Genomic DNA, 20,913 nt, shown 5'->3' on the forward strand with positions numbered 1-20,913 from the left:
CGCGGCCAGCCTCAAAAACGTGCTCGTGCACGATTCCCCCATAGGAAACAATGGGGCTGTTTGAGCTGAAAAAAAAACCTAACACCTGCAAAAAAGCCGCGTTCAGCTCTTAACGCAGCCCCATTGTTTGCTATGGGGAACCACTTCCTACGTCTGCACCTAACACTCTAACATGTACCCCGAGTCTAAACATCCCTAACCTTACACTTATTAACCCCTAATCTGCCACCCCCGCTATCGCTGACCCCTGCATATTATTTTTAACCCCTAATCTGCCGCTCCGTAAACCGCCGCTACTTACATTATCCTTATGTACCCCTAATCTGCTGCCCCTAACACCGCCGACCCCTATATTATATTTATTAACCCCTAATCTGCCCCCCACAACGTCGCCTCCACCTACCTACACTTATTAACCCCTAATCTGCCGAGCGGACCTGAGCGCTACTATAATAAAGTTATTAACCCCTAATCCGCCTCACTAACCCTATAATAAATAGTATTAACCCCTAATCTGCCCTCCCTAACATCGCCTACCCAGCCGGTAGCTGGTTTTCACGGCTACCGCCAAACTCCAAATCTAGGTCTAAGTTAGCAACAATATAACTAATAGTTACATTGTATCTAGTTTAGGGTTTATTTTTATTTTACAGGCAAGTTTATATTTATTTTAACTAGGTAGAATAGTTAATAAATAGTTATTAACTATTTAATAACTACCTAGCCAACATAAATACAAATTTACCTGTAAAATAAAACCTAACCTAAGTTACACTAACACCTATCACTACACTACAATTAAATAAATTACCTAAATTAAATACAATTAAATAAAATAAATAAAGTAGCTAAATCACAAAAAAAACTAACACTAAATTACAGAAAATAAAAAACAAATTACAAGATATTTAAACTAATTACACCTAATCGAATAACCCTATCAAAATAAAAAAGCCCCCCCAAAATAAAAAAAAAAAACATAGCCTACAATAAACTACCAATTAAAAGGGCCTTTTGTGGGGCATTGCCCCAAAGAAATCAGCTCTTTTACCTGTAAAAAAAATACAAACAACCCCCCCAACAGTAAAACCCACCACCCAAACAACCAACCCCCCAAATAAAAGCCTAACTAAAAAAACCTAAGCGCCCCATTGCCCTGAAAAGGGCATTTGGGTGGGTATTGCCCTTAAAAGGGCATTTAGCTATATTACAGGCCCAAAGCCCTAACCTAAAAAATAAACCCACCCAATACACCCTTAAAAAAATCCTAACACTAACCCCCAAAGATTCAATTACCGGGAGAAGTCTTCATCCAAGCGGCAAGATGTCCTCAACGAAGCCGGCAGAAGTGGTCCTCCAGATGGGCAGAAGTGGTCCTCCAGATGGGCAGAAGTCTACATCCAGACGGCATCTTCTATCTTCATCCTTCCGGCGCGGGTCCATCTTCAAGATATCTGACGCGGAGCATCCTCTTCATCCGACGGACTAACGACGAAGGAAGGTACCTTTAAATGATGTCATCTAAGATGGCGTCCCTTAGATTCTGATTGGCTGGTAGAATTCTATCAGCCAATCAGAATTAAGGTAGAAAAAATCCTATTGGCTGATGCAATCAGCCAATAGGATTGAACTTTAATTCTATTGGCTGATTGGATCAGTCAATAGGATTGAGCTTGCATTCTATTGGCTGTTCCAATCAGTCAATGGAATGCGAGCTCAATCGTATTGGCTGATCCAATCAGCCAATAGGATTTTTTCTACCTTAATTTCCGATTGACTGATAGAATTCTATCAGCCAATCGGAATCTAAGGAACGCCATCTTGGATGATGTCATTTAAAGGTACCTTCATTCGTCGTTAGTCTGTCGGATGAAGAGGATGCTCCGCGTCGGATGTCTTGAAGATGGACCCGCTTCTCGCCAGAAGGATGAAGATAGAAGATGCCATCTGGATGAAGACTTCTGCCCATCTGGAGGACCACTTCTGCCCGTCTGGAGGACCTCTTCTGCCCGCTTAGTTGAGGGCATCTTGCCACTTGGATGAAGACTTCTCCCGGTAAGTGAATTTTCGGGGGTTAGTGTTAGGATTTTTTTAAGGGTGTATTAGGTGGGTTTATTTTTTAGGTTAGGGCTTTGAGCCTGCAATAGAGCTAAATGCCCTTTTAAGGGCAATGCCCATCCAAATGCCCTTTTCAGGTCAATGGGGAGCTTAGGTATTTTTAGTTAGGCTTTTATTTGGGGGGTTGGTTGTGTGGGTGGTGGGTTTTACTGTTGGGGGGGTTGTTTGTATTTTTTTTACAGGTAAAAGAGATGATTTCTTTGGGGCAATTCCCCGCAAAAGGCCCTTTTAAGGGCTATTGATAGTTTAGTTTAGGCTAGGGTTTTTTTTATTTTGGGGGGGCTTTTTTTATTTTGATAGGGCTATTAGATTAGGTGTAATTAGTTTAAAGATCTTGTAATTTGTTTTTTATTTTCTGTAATTTAGTGTTTTTTTGTGATTTAGCTAATTTATTTAATTTATTTAATTGTATTTAATTTAGGTAATTTATTTAATTGTAGTGTAGTGATAGGTGTTAGTGTAACTTAGGTTAGGTTTCATTTTACAGGTAAATTTGTATTTATTTTAGCTAGGTAGTTATTAAATAGTTACTATTTAATAACTATTCTACCTAGTTAAAATAAATACAAATTTGCCTGTAAAATAAAAATAAACCCTAAGCTAGATATAATGTAACTATTAGTTATATTGTTGCTATCTTAGGGTTTATTTTATAGGTAAGTATTTAGTTTTAAATAGGAATTATTTAGATAATAATTGTAGGTTTTCTTTATATTTATTTTAATTATATTTAAGCTAGGGGGTGTTAGGGTTTAGACTTAGGTTTAGAGGTTAATACATTTAGAATAGTGACTGCGACATTGGGGGCGGCAGATATGGGGTTAATAAGTGTAGGTAGGTTGCAGCGACATTAGGGTGGCAGATTAGGGGTTAATAAATATAATGTAGGTGGCGGCGATGTTGGGGTTAGCAGATTAGGGGTTAATAAATATAATGTAGGTGGCGGCGATGTTAGGGGCGGCAGATTAGGGGTTAATAATATTTAACTAGTGTTTGTGAGGCGGGAGTGTGGCGGTTTAGGGGTTAATATGTTTATTCGAGTGGCGGCGATGTCCGGAGCGGCAGGTTAGGGGTTAAAAATGTTATTATAGTGTTTGCGATGCAGGAGGGCCTCGGTTTAGGGGTTAATAAGTAGTTTATGGTTCTTAGTGTACTTTTTAGCACTAGTTATGAGTTTTATGCTACAGCGTTGTAGTGTAAAACTCATAACTACTGACTTTAGAATGCGTTAGGGATCTTGGAGGTAGAGGGTGTACCGCTCACTTTTTGGCCTCCCAGGACAAACTCGTAATATCAGCGCTATGGAAGTCCCATAGAAAAAAGACTTTACAAACTTTACGTAAGTCGGTTTGCGGTAAGGCCAAAAAAGTGTGCGGTGCCCCTAAACCTGAAAGACTCGTAATAGCAGAGGTAGTGAAACAGCAGCATTAGGACCTGTTAACTCTGCTTTTTCATCTTAACACAAAACTCGTAATCTAGCCGATAGTTTTTAAATTGCATTTAATCCCTTTAAATCAAGTAGAGGTAGATTTACATTTTGTGGGAATTTATTCAAACTTTTTGTTTTAATGTTTTTGTGGGTTTTAATGTTTTTGTGGGGTAATAATGTGGGAATTAGATTTTAAGGAGATAGTTACTGGTGATGAGGATCATGTTGGTGAGTATAGAATCAACCAATGTGTTTGAATCACAACAAGGGTTAACTATGATGGGGAAAGGTCAAATATAGGTTTAATTTACCGGTAATTAAGAAGTAATGTTTAGGGTCAATGAACTATAACACTGGGTCCTATGTGATATTGGTACCAATGTTATATCACCAGGGATCAGAAAATACATTAGAGACGTATGAGACTAATCAAGTTGCTAAAACAGATCCCTATAAAAAAAATAGATAATTTCATAATAGCTCCATTATATCACATTCCATAGGATTTAGTCTTAAAGGGACAGTAAACACCACTTGGAAACATTTCTGCTATGTTGCAATAAAAAAACATATTAGCCAAGTCTTTATGTTTTTATAACAAACTAACTTCCTTTTTATTGCTATTCATTTTCAATAGCCAAACTTTACCCACCATTTGCCTTATTTGGAGGAGCCAATCTGGGCTTTAGTCTACAGAGAACAAGGCTAGTCCCTGTAATGAAGTTACTACTCCACACTTCGTTTTCCAGTAGTTATTAGTTAAAGCCAGTTAGTGAAAGATATGTAGTAGGTAGGGATGGGCGAATGTGTAAATTTTCGAATTTCAAATGTAGAACGAATGTTATTACCGAAACTCGAAATTTAAATCCGAATGTCGATAAGAACGAATATTCTTAAAAATTCGAAAATCGAATGTTATTTACAGTTTTCGAATGTCACTTTCGAATTTGAATGTTTATAATTATATCGAATGTCCACATTCGAAATTTCGAATTTAACATTTTATTTAACAAATACTATTCAGAAGTTCAATAGTTCATGTGGTAGGGAGGGAATCTAGTAAATTGATACATAATAGATACAAATATATCATTTTGAATGTTTCCATATAGAATATTGCATAATTTGAATATTACATTTAAAGAAAGCATTAGAAATACTATTACAAACATATAAATTCAAATTTTTCGAATTTGAATATAAATTCGAATTTTTCGAATTCGAATATAAATTCGAATTTTTTGAATTCGAATATTGCATAATTCAAATATTACATTTAAAGAAAAAGCATTAGAAATACTATTACAATCTAAATTAGAATTTTTCGAATTCGAATACACGTATTGCATAATTCGAATATTACATTTAAAGAAAAAGCATTAGAAATACTATTACAAACTAAATTCGAATTTTTCGAATTCAAATATTGCATAATTCGAATATTACATTTAAAGAAAAAGCATTAGAAATACTATTACAATCTAAATTCGAATTTTTTGAATTCGAATACACGTATTGCATAATTCGATTATTACTTTTAAAGAAAAAGCTTAAGAAATACTATTACAATCTAAATTTGAATTTTCAAAAAGAATATTTTCGAATGTAATAGTAAAATTCGAAACCGAACATTCAAAAATCGAATGTTAGAATGTTATTTAAACATTCGAAATTCGATTCGAACGAACAAATGTGTTAAAAATTTGTGCCGTTTTTTGAATGTTGCGAAACATTCGCCCATCCCTAGTAGAAGGGTTAGCGTTGAGAAGTCAGCATGGTGCTTTTCATGTTCTGAGATGCTAAATTACAATAAAAGGGTGCAAAATAATTAATAAAAAATGATTGCAAAGATATATATTGTAATTACATGAAAAGGGGGCAAAATAATGAATACAAAATTATTGCACAGCGTTTTCATTATATATATATATATATATATATATATATATATAGCAATATCCGTTCAACCCCTCAAGGTAGAAAAACGCTTCACTCTCCGGACTCTTTCAAAATCCTTTATTAAGTATCCAGCATCAAATGACAAAGTTCCCAAACGTTTCGATACCAACTGGTATCTTTTTCAATGGGTAATCAAAACATATCTATCCCAAAAGAAGATTCCAGGAATCTTCTTTTGGGATAGATATGTTTTGATTACCCATTGAAAAAGATACCAGTTGGTATCGAAACGTTTGGGAACTTTGTCATTTGATGCTGGATACTTAATAAAGGATTTTGAAAGAGTCCGGAGAGTGAAGCGTTTTTCTACCTTGAGGGGTTGAACGGATATTGCTATATGTTTTCAACGCAGCACCCCGGCGGATGTCTTATGTCACAGTGAGTGCACCTATCTGGATATTTGTATATATATATATATATATATATATATATATATATATAGTATTTAAATATCTCCAAGTGCTTACTGTCCCTGTTGCAAAAATTGTAATAGTTATAAGAACATTTAAGGCCAGATTACAAGTAGAGCGCTAAATATCACTTTCGTCCGCATGCTACGAAAGTTGTCAGTCAACCACAAGAGTGCACTTCCATAGGCTCCAATGGGAGCCTCATCCCCAATGCATCAGAACCTAAAGCTCAGCGAAGGTGGTAAGTAGCACAGCGATGGCAGCTAATTTAAATATATATATATGTATATGCTTATATGCATATATATTTCTGTGTTAATATGTGTATTTACACAGTTCCCATATACCCCAATATAAAGGCACTTTTCAGTGACCTTTTTTTTTTCTAAAACCCCACTCCCACCAACTTTACCTTTAAAATACTGCCCAGTGCAGTTATTTTATTAAAAAATAAAGATGCCACAATCTTTATTTTTTAATAAAATACACTAGACTTTATTTGGGGGGGCATTTGGGGCACATTTATAAAATTAACCAGAGATCTGATCTATAAGCGCTAATTGCTACCAGAAGCTTGTGGTAACAATAACCAGCCACTTGTAAAATTTCCCCTTTTGCGGGCGCGCAAACATTTATATCTCCATTTGTAATCCATCCCTTAAAGGGCCATGATAAGTGATGCAGCATAGCTGTAAAAAGCTGACAGGAAAATATCACCTGAACATCTCTATGTAAAAAAGAAAGATATTTTACCTCAAAAGTTCCTCAGTAGCCCGTCCCATTGTATAGGACTTCTAAGCAGCATATTAGTGTGTCTGTCCCGGGACAGCTAAGTGGCAAGCTTTGCACACTCATGTTATTTCCCTATTTATTGTAAGGAAGTTTACTATGAAATCTCATGAGAGTTAAGTTAAATCTCATGAGATCAAAGTAAAAGAGTTCATGACCTTAGCACTGATGATGCTGATTGGCTGCTGTTCATTTCTTCATTTTTTTTATTTATTTTTTTACCTGCAGTTGAGCAGCAGCTGAGTATAACTTTTTAAACAGAACTTACTCTGCTGAGATGAGGAGAATGTGAGGTAAAATATCTTCCTTTTTTACATAGAGATGCTCAGGTGATATTTTCCTGTCAGCTTTTTACAGTTATACTGCATCAGTTTCAAGTGATTTAGCATATGAGTATTATGTGCTTTTAATAATGTAACATCATAAATTGCTGTGTATATTCCAAAATATATACTAAATATTATAAAATGGCCCAATTTGCTCCTAAATTCTCAAAAAAAAAAAATATTGCATACTGAGGCCTCATTCACTCTTATACTCCCCATACATTTTTAACAGTCTGTAATAAAATATTAATTTGATTAATGCTAGAGTTTATGGGACAAAAACCTGAATATGAACTACCTTGTAACTTCAGAAAATCTTCTTCACATGCCTTCATTTCACATTGTGTTGGTTAATTACCTCAGAAAATGATCTTGCAGACGTGGGCATCGTGTTTAATGGCCAGAAGCTACAAATTACTTGATTCAGCAGTTTAACCTATCTTTAAAGTGTGACCAGATTATAATGTGCTTTATTTTATGGATCGCTAGATAACTTTGCAAATACCACTGTCTGTGATTTAGATGCTCTATGTCAAGCTTTCAGACACTTTCAAGATATCTAACTATAACATTGCTGCAACAATGCAGACTCCAATTATGGAACATTTAAGAGGTCAGATTTAGAAAATTAGGTTAGGATCTCAATTCATTTTCATATAGTTGAAAATATAGATCTAAAATTTATTTAAAAAAAACAGGAATTTAAAACTTAGGAGCCGGCCCATTTTGGTTCAGAACCCTGGATAGTGCTTGCTAATTGGTGGCTACATTTAGCCAACCAATAAGCAAGTATAACCCAGGTTCTGAACCAAAAATGGGCTGGCTCCTAAGCTTTACATTCCTTCTTTTTAAATAAAAATGCCAAGACAATGAAGAAAATTTGATAATAGGAGTAAATTAGAAAGGGGCTTAAAATTGCTTGCTCTATGTGAATCATGAAAGAAAAAAAATGGGTTTAGTGTCCCTTTAAAACCTAAAGAAACTGACAAGTTACTCATGAAGCTAATATCTTTGTGCACCTACGAAAGTGTCTCTGTGTAACGTTTTCTCTTAACAGCGTTCAGTTAGATCGGACGTAGTAAGTTATTTTTAAAGTGATGGTAAACTCTCCCCTTTTTAAAATCAGATCTGGAATGTAAGTGCTATTTTAGATGGAGTTTAATTCATTAGCTGTAATGAAGATGCGCTATAACTTAGTTATTAATATAGATATGAAATTCAAATACTGCATGCTCCTCCGCCCACTTCAAAAGTAAAAATTTCTGTGAGCTAACAGATTGAATTGTTGTCCAATCAGCGCTCTCCCCATATGGCACTTTTGTTGTAGCTAGAGCATTGATTGGAGAGTAATTCAATCATTTAGCTGACAGGAAAATTGACTTTTGAAGTGGGTGGTGTAACGTGGGGTATTTGAATTTCATATCTACAGGGAGTGCAGAATTATTAGGCAAGTTGTATTTTTGAGGATTAATTTTATTATTGAACAACAACCATGTTCTCAATGAACCTAAAAAACTCATTAATATCAAAGCTGAATAGTTTTGGAAGTAGTTTTTAGTTTGTTTTTAGTTTTAGCTATTTTAGGGGGATATCTGTGTGTGCAGGTGACTATTACTGTGCATAATTATTAGGCAACTTAACAAAAAACAAATATATACCCATTTCAATTATTTATTTTTACCAGTGAAACCAATATAACATCTCAACATTCACAAATATACATTTCTGACATTCAAAAACAAAACAAAAACAAATCAGTGACCAATATAGCCACCTTTCTTTGCAAGGACACTCAAAAGCCTGCCATCCATGGATTCTGTCAGTGTTTTGATCTGTTCACCATCAACATTGCGTGCAGCAGCAACCACAGCCTCCCAGACACTGTTCAGAGAGGTGTACTGTTTTCCCTCCTTGTAAATCTCACATTTGATGATGGACCACAGGTTCTCAATGGGGTTCAGATCAGGTGAACAAGGAGGCCATGTCATTAGATTTTCTTCTTTTATACCCTTTCTTGCCAGCCACGCTGTGGAGTACTCGGACGCGTCTGATGGAGCATTGTCCTGCATGAAAATCATGTTTTTCTTGAAGGATGCAGACTTCTTCCTGTACCACTGCTTGAAGAACGTGTCTTCCAGAAACTGGCAGTAGGACTGGGAGTTGAGCTTGACTCCATCCTCAACCCGAAAAGGCCCCACAAGCTCATCTTTGATGATACCAGCCCAAAACAGTACTCCACCTCCACCTTGCTGGCGTCTGAGTCGGACTGGAGCTCTCTGCCCTTTACCAATCCAGCCACGGGCCCATCCATCTGGCCCATCAAGACTCACTCTCATTTCATCAGTCCATAAAACCTTAGAAAAATCAGTCTTGAGATATTTCTTGGCCCAGTCTTGACGTTTCAGCTTATGTGTCTTGTTTAGTGGTGGTCACTTTCAGCCTTTCTTACCTTGGCCATGTCTCTGAGTATTGCACACCTTGTGCTTTTGGGCACTCCAGTGATGTTGCAGCTCTGAAATATGGCCAAACTGGTGGCAAGTGGCATCTTGGCAGCTGCACGCTTGACTTTTCTCAGTTCATGGGCAGTTATTTTGCGCCTTGGTTTTTCCACATGCTTCTTGCGACCCTGTTGACTATTTTGAATGAAACGCTTGATTGTTCGATGATCACGCTTCAGAAGTTTTGCAATTTTAAGAGTGCTGCATCCCTCTGCAAGGTATCTCACTATTTTTGACTTTTCTGAGCCTGTCAAGTCCTTCTTTTGACCTATTTTGCCAAAGGAAAGGAAGTTGCCTAATAATTATGCACACCTGATATAGGGTGTTGATGTCATTAGACCACACCCCTTCTCATTACAGAGATGCACATCACCTAATATGCTTAATTGGTAGTAGGCTTTCGAGCCTATACAGCTTGGAGTAAGACAACATGCATAAAGAGGATGATGTGGTCAAAATACTCATTTGCCTAATAATTCTGCACTCCCTATATATTAATAACTAAGTTATAGAGCATCTTCATTGCACATGATGAATAAAACCCCATCTAAAATAGCGCTTACATTCCAGATCTGATTAAAAAGGGGAGAGCTTACCATCACTTTAATGTCTGTTTCACTCTCAGAGCTGATCATACTTTTTTGCCATAAATTATCAGGACTGACAAAAAGTCATTGGCTGTCTCTTGTTGAAATTAGTAAAGCAATAGCCCTTCAACAGAGTCAATTTTATGAACCATCTCTTAGGAAGGTGAAATATTGTAAACTCCTTAGTTCCCAAAGAGGACTTCATCACACTCCCAACAAGCCAGTATAGGAAGGGACTTACAGGTTCAGAAATATGTTCTCATGTTGTAAAGCATGTCATTATTTATCGCATAATGCTATGTGTTTAAACACATAGTTAAATTCAGTTACAGACTAGTAAAGCACTACTGGGAGCTAGCTGAATACATTTGGTGAGACAATGACAAGAGGCATATGTGTTTAGCAACCAATTAGCAACTAGCTCCTAGTAATGCATGGCTGCTCTAGGTATGATCTGATAATGGAAGTAAACTTAAAATTCTCTTAAAAAAATAATAATAATGTCTTGTATCCTGTGTGAAGTGTGTTGAAGGATCTGTGATGATCTGGGGGTGCTTCAACAACACTGGAATCAGGCAGATTTGTCTTTGTGAAGAATGCATGAATCAAGCCATGTAAAAGGTTATCCTGGAAGAAAACTTTCTTCCTTCTGCTCTGATAATGTTACCTAACTCTGAGGATAGTTTTTCCAGCAGGACAATGCTCCATGCCACACAGCCAGGTCAGTGAAGGTGTGATATGTCCAGCCCGATCTCCAGACCTGAAACCCACTGAAAACCTCTAAATTGTGATCAAGCGGAAGATTTATGGTGACAAGACATCAAACAAAGTGGTGCCAGGAATGGCATTAAGTCACCCAACAGCAATGTGAAAGACTGGAGGAGAGCGTGCCAAGACGCATGAAAGCTGTGATTAAAAAACTGGCTTAAACACTTGCTAAGTTAAAACATTAGTATTGTGTTGTTCAAAGATGAATTCAAACTTGTTTTCTTTGCATTATATAAGGTCTGAAAAGGCTGCATTTGTTTTTAACCAGTTGTCATTTTCTGCAAATAAATGCTCTAAATGACAATATTTTTATTTAGAATTTGGTAGAAATTTGGAAGAAAAGTTTATAGAATAAAACAAAAATGTTAATTTTACTCAAAAAAATACTGTACCTATAAATAGCAAAACCAGATAAACTGATAATTTTACAGCTGTATATGTATGTATATATATATATATTATTTTATTAATTTATTTATTTTTTTAGCCCAATTTAGGATTGAGTTTACTGAAATTCTTGAATTATCTATGAGGAAGGCTGGTCCTGGACAAAGGCTTGAGATAGACTTGAAACATTATGTCTATGACAATAAAATTATCTGCTATTAGTGCACACACAATGTGAGCATGCCTTCCATTTAGTAAAGCTAATTTCCTTTCAAAATGTAAATAATTATACGTTAACTTGAAATTTAATTTAGCAGTTGTTCATTATTTTATTCATATTTATTTATTTATTTAGTTAACAATATATGTACAGTATATGTTTCACACAAATTACAGAAGCAACAGTATTTTACAGAAGTAACTAATCAATTGAATGTAACAAACAGAAACAATAGATGATTCATCTGTCAAGTTTGTATCTAGCGCAATTTTCCATTTAACCTCTGATACAGATGACTGCAGTTGTGTTGGCGATAAATGGCTATGTCACTTGCTGGTGTTATGCTTTATGGTTTGCATGTCACACCTAAATGAGCACAGCCAGAAACTTTTAAACACTATTAAGCTTCAATAATTCAACTCTAACATAATGCTGTAAAATTTTGCATGGAATTGGAAATATATATATACCAGGTTGGACAATGGGATATAAAAATATAGATTCCAAGTTGGCCCATATTCTCCAAATAATATGTTAGGGTACATATGGTTAATGGTTTAGTTGTTATCTGGAGCTCAAGGTCAAGAAGGTTCGACTGATGTCTCTCTCGGATCATTTAATTGATGACTGTTGTGATCTTTTATGAATTTTATAGTTAAGATACTACACAACTGAACGGTAAAGTTTTATGAAATAGTTGTTAAACCAATGTTTATCATTTCCAATCCTCATCCTTCCCTAAAAAGTCCAGTTTTAAAGAATTTTCCTACAAGAATTCAGATGAGTATAAATCACTCACTTCTGAACAACCCAATAATGGAAATACTTCTGTTGAAGTGTATTTTTTTATTATTATTTATTTGCTATTCTTTCCCTGTAATTTTGTTTTGAAAATTGTTGCTTTTCTTTATATATTATTTTTTTTTTTTAATCCGCTGCCTTTAACCACTATATGGATAGGGAGACTTATCAGTGAATAATAACCCTGCTCTCAAATGTGAATGGTGACCAAGCGCTAAGATATCTTCCTCTAGCTGTCCAGGCCTTTTGTGCACAGCTAGAATAACCCTGCTCTCACACAACTGATCTCACACAACTGCTCTCACACAACTGTTTGCATGACAGCAGGAGGAGGGTCCTAAATTTCGATTTATGCAATAATGGGATGCTGCCTTCCTAGACAGACAGGTTTGTTTGAGCAGGTTAAAGGGCCATTAGAGCATGTAATTTTAAGACAAGTGACACTGCACCTCTATTTGTTTAACACATTCAAAGGGGTAAAAAACATTGTAGAAGTACTGCTTAAAACCCATAGACTAATATAGATTCCAAGTATAAACAGCCACTAACCCAAGTAACAGCACTAATCACACAACCCAGCTGTGCAACTAGGGATGCTAATTGAAACAGAGGCTCCACTTGGGACCAGCAGTGCGCTGGGGTTCCAGAGCAATACTTTACTTTGTGTTTAAGCATGTCATGTTTATACTAAAATGGCTCTTTAATAAAAGAAGCCATTGTGGCTCAATATGCAATTTTTTAACACCTTATTTTACAACAATTTACTTCAGTTTGTTTTTTATTTATATATTTAATCTGAAAGAAGGTATATCAAAATGTATTATTATTATTACATTATATAAATATACTGAATAAATCTAATTTTTTTTCAGTCTTGTAGACTTGTTTTCCTTTCCATGATAGAACTGTTGACTCTGTCCCTATTTTCTAGATTGATGTTTTCTTGCAAGTTTTAAAATAAATGTAAACATCTTTTCCTTAACCATTTTTTTTGTTTCTTTATATTTCTTTATTTTACCAATTTTTTTCATGTGCGTAGATAGACACAGTGTTCTTTAATGTGCGCACAGTGTGTTTAATCAGAATAGAGAAGTGAAAATCTCAAGACTCTCACTTTTCCAATTACGGTTGATTTGCTGTGTAGCTCGGATACAAAAAAGTGTCTGGTAATATCACAGTGTTATTGAAAATACATTAATTACAACCCTGTTACTTTTGTATTCAGAATGCTATCTAAAGTAGTTCTTTTAATTTCATTATCTGCTGATACTTTTTATCCCACATTTTAAATCTTTTTATACTTTAACCCCTTAAGAACTGGGAATTTCAGCGAAAAACTTTCCCAAAAGACCAAAGATGTTTTAGCATTTTTGCAATCACTCCATTTAAACCATTTTTTTTTTAATTTACCTATCAAAACTATATATATTTCAAGTAGACAACCCAAGGTGTTGATCTAGGCCCATTTTAGTATATTTCATGCTACCATGTTGCCACCAAATACGATTATTTAAAAATATAGTTAACTTTTTCATAAACTTTGAGTTTCTCATTAAAATTATTTGCACACAACTACTGCAGTCACAGGACAAATGGTTGTAAAAGATTCTCTGGGATCCCCTTTGTTCAGAAATAGCAGACATGCATGGCTTTACCATTGTTTTTTTTGGTAATTAGAAGGCCTCTAATTGCAGCTGCACAACACACTTCTGAAATTCCTTGCAGTGAAAGGGTTAACAATATACCATGTAAGGTTATTTTTAGCAGTAATGTAGAGCTTACACTCTCACCTGACACCTACCACTTCCTGATCCCTACCTGATCCCTCCTAAACAGCTTTTTACACTTTCATTGGTCACCACCATCTTAGGTACTGGCAGAGAGTCTGCCAGTATGCAGTGTAGGGATTATAGTTTTTTTATTTTTTTAAATGTCTGGATTGTAAGTAACCCACCTCCCTGATCCTCCCCCAAACATCTCTCTATCCCTCCCCCCCCCCCCTCACTAGATGCCGCCATCTTACGTACAGCAGCTGTCTGCCAGTATATAGTTTGTATTTTTGTTTTTCTGTTTCATATTTACTACTTTTGCTGTTTTTTCTGCAGTGTTGCAGTTCCCCCTCAGCCACACAATTGTCAGTGAGACCCCCTCCCTAACCCCTTTTATATAGTGCAGTCCCATCCCTCCCTACCTCTCCATTCCATATCGTTTCTGTAGCATAAAGCCCCTCTCAGTCCGTCCCCCTCCCATCAACAGGGTACGCTGAGCAAAATATTCTGTGATGTAGTAGCTATGTCCAGGTGGCTTAAGGGGTTAAAATGAACCCTGTATATAAATACATTTTCCAAAAAATCAGCAAAACATATTGCAGCTGTTTCCTGTTTGTTATAATATTATAATTAACAACATTCAATAAAGATAAACATTGTTCAGAGAGTTATTTTTAGTTATATAGCTGATGTTTTTAAATTGTACAGTCATTTGCAAGTAAATAGCTAATTTCTATGTAATTATAGTCTAGAAAATGTATGTGCTATATAGATAAAAACACAATATAATAATAATAATAATAATAGAAATACTAATACTGATAATAATAATAAAAAAATAATAATAAGAGATGCGCATTCTGCTTCAGACAAATACAAATTTGTCCAAATTTATGCCAATCCACTGATTTGTCTGATACACACAAAATGGAATACATTATTGGACAAAACAAATAATTAATTGTAAATATTTACTGTTTTCATTACAAATAATGGTAACAAATCTAAAACAAACATTTTTGTGAAATAAATTCTCATATGAACAAAATTTGACTGAAATATACAAACCTTTCAGATTAAACACATCTTTCACCAGTGCACATATCTATTATTAATAATACATGATATGATATTACTGTTTTTATGAGTGTCTTAGAAACAACGCATTTCTAGGTCAATGCAGTATTAATTATCCTTGATAAATGTATATCTCAGGACACGTTCATTTACAAGTGTTTAGTGGCATTGCAAAAAAGGACCATTAATTTAAAAATAACCAAACAACGATAAAACAAAGAATATTGTTACCTTATAGGGTTGTCCATTCTTGATACTGTTAGAAATGCAGCAAGATTTGCCGTGTAGGAAGAACAGACAATAAGAGTAAAAAGCCACCAGCTTCCCATTACTATCCGCATTGCCACAGAATTTGCAATAGAATCTCCACCTAGTGAAATAGATAAACCATCAGATTTGTTCTAATATTCAATGCTCCTTTTAATCAAAACAATTCAGAAAGATGTGATTAAACAAGATAAATTAATTACATGCACAGGTGTTACTTGTGCCATGCCGTATCTCCAAGGTTATTATCAAAATGTCATTAACAAGTGACATTGGGTGATGTATATAACCCAGACATTTGTACTCAGTGATGCTTAAAACAAAACATCTGTACTTCATAACACAGAGGCCACGAAGGGTTACAAGCAAAGGGCAAGAAACAAGTTATTTTCAAGTAAAAGTATTGGAGTAGCTCATGGGAACATGCAATAGAACTAGAAAAGGGAATTAAGAAAAATGAGAGAGGCAGCGCTATTTCTGTGCAGCAAGTCAATACGATAAACACATTTTTGATGCGACTGTGAGTTCAAATATTGTTGCAGAGCCCTAGTGATTCTACAAATAAATGAAGGACGATAAGGAGCACTAGATGGTTCAATGAAGCCTTTATCTGCAATGTGTACACTATATGATAAAAATGTAAGCAGAGAAAATGACACTGTGCTCTGCTGCAATCTTTCCAGATCTGCTTCTAATGCCAAATCATAGTCATTATGTGCTCATTTCATGTAATATATTATAACGCATGGCTTCACATGTTTATTATAAGCATTCATGGATTTACTAACGCTGTTTTACTCAAGGCTCCAAAACTACCCGCTTCAACAAGATTAGATTCGTTGTGTGTTATTGAGTACATTAATCAAAATTATCCATTATGCAAGGCTGAAGTATAGATATGCAGTCCCGCATTATATTTAGTTATTTTAAAAGTTTAAATATGGAAAATTGCATTATACATATACATATGATTTCCCTTTAATTTATTAAAATGTGTGGGGAGAATCAAATGTGATAAGGTATGTACTAAAGGATATAAAATGCAAACAGCTGAGCTCCAATGAATGTGTATTAAGTGTATACAGAGGTTAATATTAAAATAGTTTTAGTAAATATATAATTGTGGATGTATGATAAGAAACCAGTTATCATCGACTTAAAGGGACAGTCAAGTCCAGAAAAAACTTTCATGATTCAGATAGGGTATGTCATTTTAAACAACTTTCTAATTTACTTTTATCACCAATTTTGCTTTGTTCTCTTGGTATTAGTTGAAAGCTAAACCTAGGAGGTTCATATGCTAATTTCTTAGACCTTGAAGGCTGCCTCTGCATTTTACAGTTTTTTACCACTAGAGGGTGTTAGTTCATGTGTTTAATATAGATGACATTGAGCTCATGCACGTGAATTTACAGAGGAGTGAGCACTGATTGGCTAAAATGTAAAGTCTGTAAAATTAACTAAAATAAGGGGGCAGTCTGAAGAGGCTTAAATACAAGGTAATCACAGAGGTACAAGGGGTATTATTATAACTGTGTTGGTTATGCAAAACTAAGGAATGGGTAATTAAGGATTATCTATCTTTCAACCCCTTAATGACCACAATGTACCCTGTACAATGCTGGTCGTTACAGATTTGTCTATTTGACTGAGTGTAAGACCTGCACTATTAGACCCTCCCTCTTGCAGGATTGCGAGACCACGATGTTTAAAAAAAATGTTTTTAAGGAAAACATTTACAGGTTCTTAAAACATTTTAGGTATATTTGTTCTATAGAAAAAAATGTATTGTTATAAAACTATAGTCCAGGCAACTTACTAACAGCACCAACAACTGATAAACCTAAAACACAATAATTAAAGGAAGAGTAGACAAGTTGAGATTGTAATATAAAATGTTTAATTATGCATCGTAAGACGACTTTGCAATATATTTATATTATTTATTTTGCCAACTCTGAAATGTGTAAGTTTTCTAATTTTCAGAACTGGACATGCAAACTTCAGACAAAAGGCTGACCCTGCAGCATATCTTACTCCCTAATTGGCCTCTGCAGTAAACGACTGCAAAATAGTGCTGTTTTTGATTGCATAATGATTATAATTATTATTGTAACAAGTCCAAAGTAGCTGCTCAAAATAAGAAGGTGAGGTTTGGCTACTAAAAATATCTGTAGCATGTTGAGACTGGGCAGATGTGTTATTCTATAATAAAACATCTTAAATGTTTTGTAATTACAAAGTGTTTGGCATCTTTTTAACCGGTTCAATGCACATGACAAAGCATCCTCATGCAAGGGGATCGCCGATCAGAAGTTGCTTTCGGCGATCCCCCCGCACTACGGTCGGGGGATCATTAGTGCCCTAGTATTCAGTACTCCTAAGTCATCAATGGGAATGCCAGTGATGTTGCCACAAATATGTGGTGTCATCACAAAGGGGAGAAGTCACTCTAGCTGGTAATGGAGCTAGATGGGGTAGCTAATTTAAATCCCTCAATCTCAGCTCCCATGCCAGCTACAGATGATCAAGACTTCCTCATTTGAAAGAATGAATCCCCTGCTCTTTCAAAAGGAGGGGTCTTGAAAATTACCAAATACATAAGGTTTTACTTCTAATGATAACTTTAGGCATATATTATAAAAAACATAAATATATTTAGAGCCACAATAAAGTTTGATTTATAATGGACAAGTCACATTTAACAAAGGTTAAAAGTTAATTTTGTCTGTATAGCCAGGTGATCACTGTGATTACAGTAATAACCAGGCAAGGAATTAAGTTTTTATGCGTTTGTCTGGTTGCTCTGGTTTTATAAGTTGAACTTAGAATATCGCTGAACTTATCGCACGCAACATTTTACCCCATACAAGTCAATGGAGCCAAAAAAGTATATAAAAACCTAACACCCTACTTGTGCGCAAACCGGATCTCATATTCTCAAGTGCGCTAACCCAAGATGAAAATATGAATTTCACATTTCAATGTTCTTCACATAGCAGAATATGTTCTATTTATTCATAAATACATACATATATATATATAATGTTTTTTTGGTAAAATATATATTTATATCTATATCTATATATATATATATATATATATATATATATATATATATATATATATGTATATGTATATATATATATATATACAACACAACACAACACACAGTGAAAGTCCAGCACTCACTTACAAGCTCTCAGCTAAGATTTAAAAGCAAAAATGGAAAGGTTAGGTACCGCATTTAGCCAAATGGGACAAGCCCAGGTACCACATCAAGGTCCTTTCCAATACTTGGGACCCTAAAACAGCCACACAATGCAAGCTCTCATCCAATGACCCTGTAACATGCTCAGCCCTGGGTGCTCACAGGCACTCACAGGAAGCTGTGCTGTCCCCAGAGTCACATCCCATGACAACATCTCATGACCAGAGCATGTTACAGGGTCATGGGATGTGTAACCGGTCCGGTATGAGAGTATGTGTATATGTCTAGGGTGATTACATGAGCCTGTGAACCCTTCCCTTTTTCCCAGTTTGTTTGGATTTGAGAGCTTGCATTGTGTGGCTGTTTTAGGGTCCCAGGTATTGGAAAGGACCTTGATGTGGTCCCTGGGCTTGTCCCATTTGGCCAAATGCGGTAACTAACCTTTCCATTTTTGCTTTTAAATCTTAGCAGAGAGCTTGTAAGTGAGTGCTGGACTTTCTTTGTGTGTTGTATTAATTTGTTTTGTAATTTCCCTATGGTTCTTGCACCCAGACCTGTCTGGGGTTAACTGCCTGTGACTCTGGGGACAGCACAGCTTCCTGTGAGTGCCCGTGAGCACCCAGGGCTGAGCATGTTACAGGGTCATGGGATGTGTACCTGGTCCGGTATGAGAGTGCAGTCCTCTTCCATGTTTTGTATATATATATATATATATATATATATATATATATATATATGAATATATATATTTAGAAGTACTTATAACATATTCTGCTATGTGTTGAACATTAGGGATGTGAAATATTTACAGTAAGTACACAGTTTAACACTTAAATTGAATGAATATTGCATACATATGTTTTTACATGTTTTCATCTGCTTAGCTGCAAAGGGCTCCAATGCACTTCTATATATGAATATATGTGTGTACATATGCATTTATGTTTTTGTATATATCTCCAAATACATTAATACATGTATAAATATATAAATACATCTGTATACACTCACACATTCCTGAGAGTGCTATAGCACCCAGGGCTAAGCATGTTGCAGGGTCATGAGATGTGTACCCAGTCCAGTCTAAGAGTGCAGTCCCCTTCCGTGCTTTGTATATGTCTAGGGTGATTACATAAGTCTGTGAACCCTGACTTGTTTGCAGTTTGTTTGATTGAGTGTTTGCATTTGTATGGCTGTATTAGGGACCCAGGTTTTGGAAGAGACCTTGACGTGGTACCTGGGCTTGTCCCATTTTGGCCCAGTTTTGCTTTTAATCTTAGCCGAGAGCTTGTAAGCGAGTGCTGGACTTTCTCTGTGTTGTATTATTTGATTTTGTAATTTTCCCTATGGGCCTTGCACCCAGGCTTGTCTGGGGTAAACTGCCTGTGACTCTGGAGACAGCACAGCTTCCTGAGAGTGCTATAGCACCCAGGGCTGAGCATTTTGCAGGGTCATGGGCTGTGTACCCAGTCCAGTATGAGAGTACAGTCCCCTTCCGTGTTTTACATATATATATATACATACACATAAATATTTAGACATATGTATCTCAATCTCAAAGCCCTTTGTCTGTCTTTTTTATCTCTAAAAACTGAGACCTCATATCCTTGATCCTGTATAACTTTTTTGTGCAATACATTTTTTCAGACAGTGTTATTATGGGTTTTACTGTACTTTTAAATGTATTTTTGATGTGTTTTGTGACATTTTTTTTATTTCACAAACAGTTAACCAGAGCTCTGAGGACGCAATATCCCTACGAGTGCTAAGTTCAAGTGCATTGAATCGATTGTGTTTACTTTTAACTTGTAATACGAGCGAAAGACCAGTCGCACGCAAACACGCAAGTAACTGTTAGCGCTCCACTCGTAATCTGGCCCTTAATAAAGTGATCATAGTATCAGCAGTGATCACATGGCTATTTCCAATGAAATAAAAAATAGATATATAATACCAGTCACTGGAATATGACTTACAATAATACTTAAATGAAAGCAGTAAAAAACAAAAAAAAAAAAAACCCTCAAAATTAGCTTTTCACAGGGGTTTTAAAAAAAGCAGTAAAGAGGTTAAAGTGTAGTCCCTTCAAGTAAAACTCATTTCATATAATGTTAATATTCCAATTCCTTATTTAGCATTGATAACCCATTCTTAACCCATAACGTTAATTTCACTATTCTTTTTATGAATGTATTTATTTAGCTTAAAGAAAGTAAATATCCTTTTGTAAGAAATTAACAAAAGTGATGTACAGGTGACACTTAAATAGCTAAATGATAGTAGATTAAATTGTAAAA

General features: G+C 35.5%; 1 protein-coding gene across 1 annotated transcript in view; it reads right to left on the bottom strand.

Moving 5' to 3' along the window:
* Positions 1-20,913, bottom strand: part of GRID1 (glutamate ionotropic receptor delta type subunit 1) — a 1,251,691-nt gene that overhangs the window by 142,623 nt on the left and 1,088,155 nt on the right. The window contains exon 12 of the mRNA XM_053692039.1: positions 15,370-15,508. Within this exon, the coding sequence (XP_053548014.1) occupies positions 15,370-15,508 (139 nt within the window). The remainder of the gene's footprint in view (positions 1-15,369; positions 15,509-20,913) is intronic.

The sequence above is a fragment of the Bombina bombina genome, chromosome 9 (genome assembly GCF_027579735.1).
Source record: "Bombina bombina isolate aBomBom1 chromosome 9, aBomBom1.pri, whole genome shotgun sequence".
In the NCBI taxonomy this organism is placed as follows: Eukaryota; Metazoa; Chordata; class Amphibia; order Anura; family Bombinatoridae; genus Bombina; species Bombina bombina.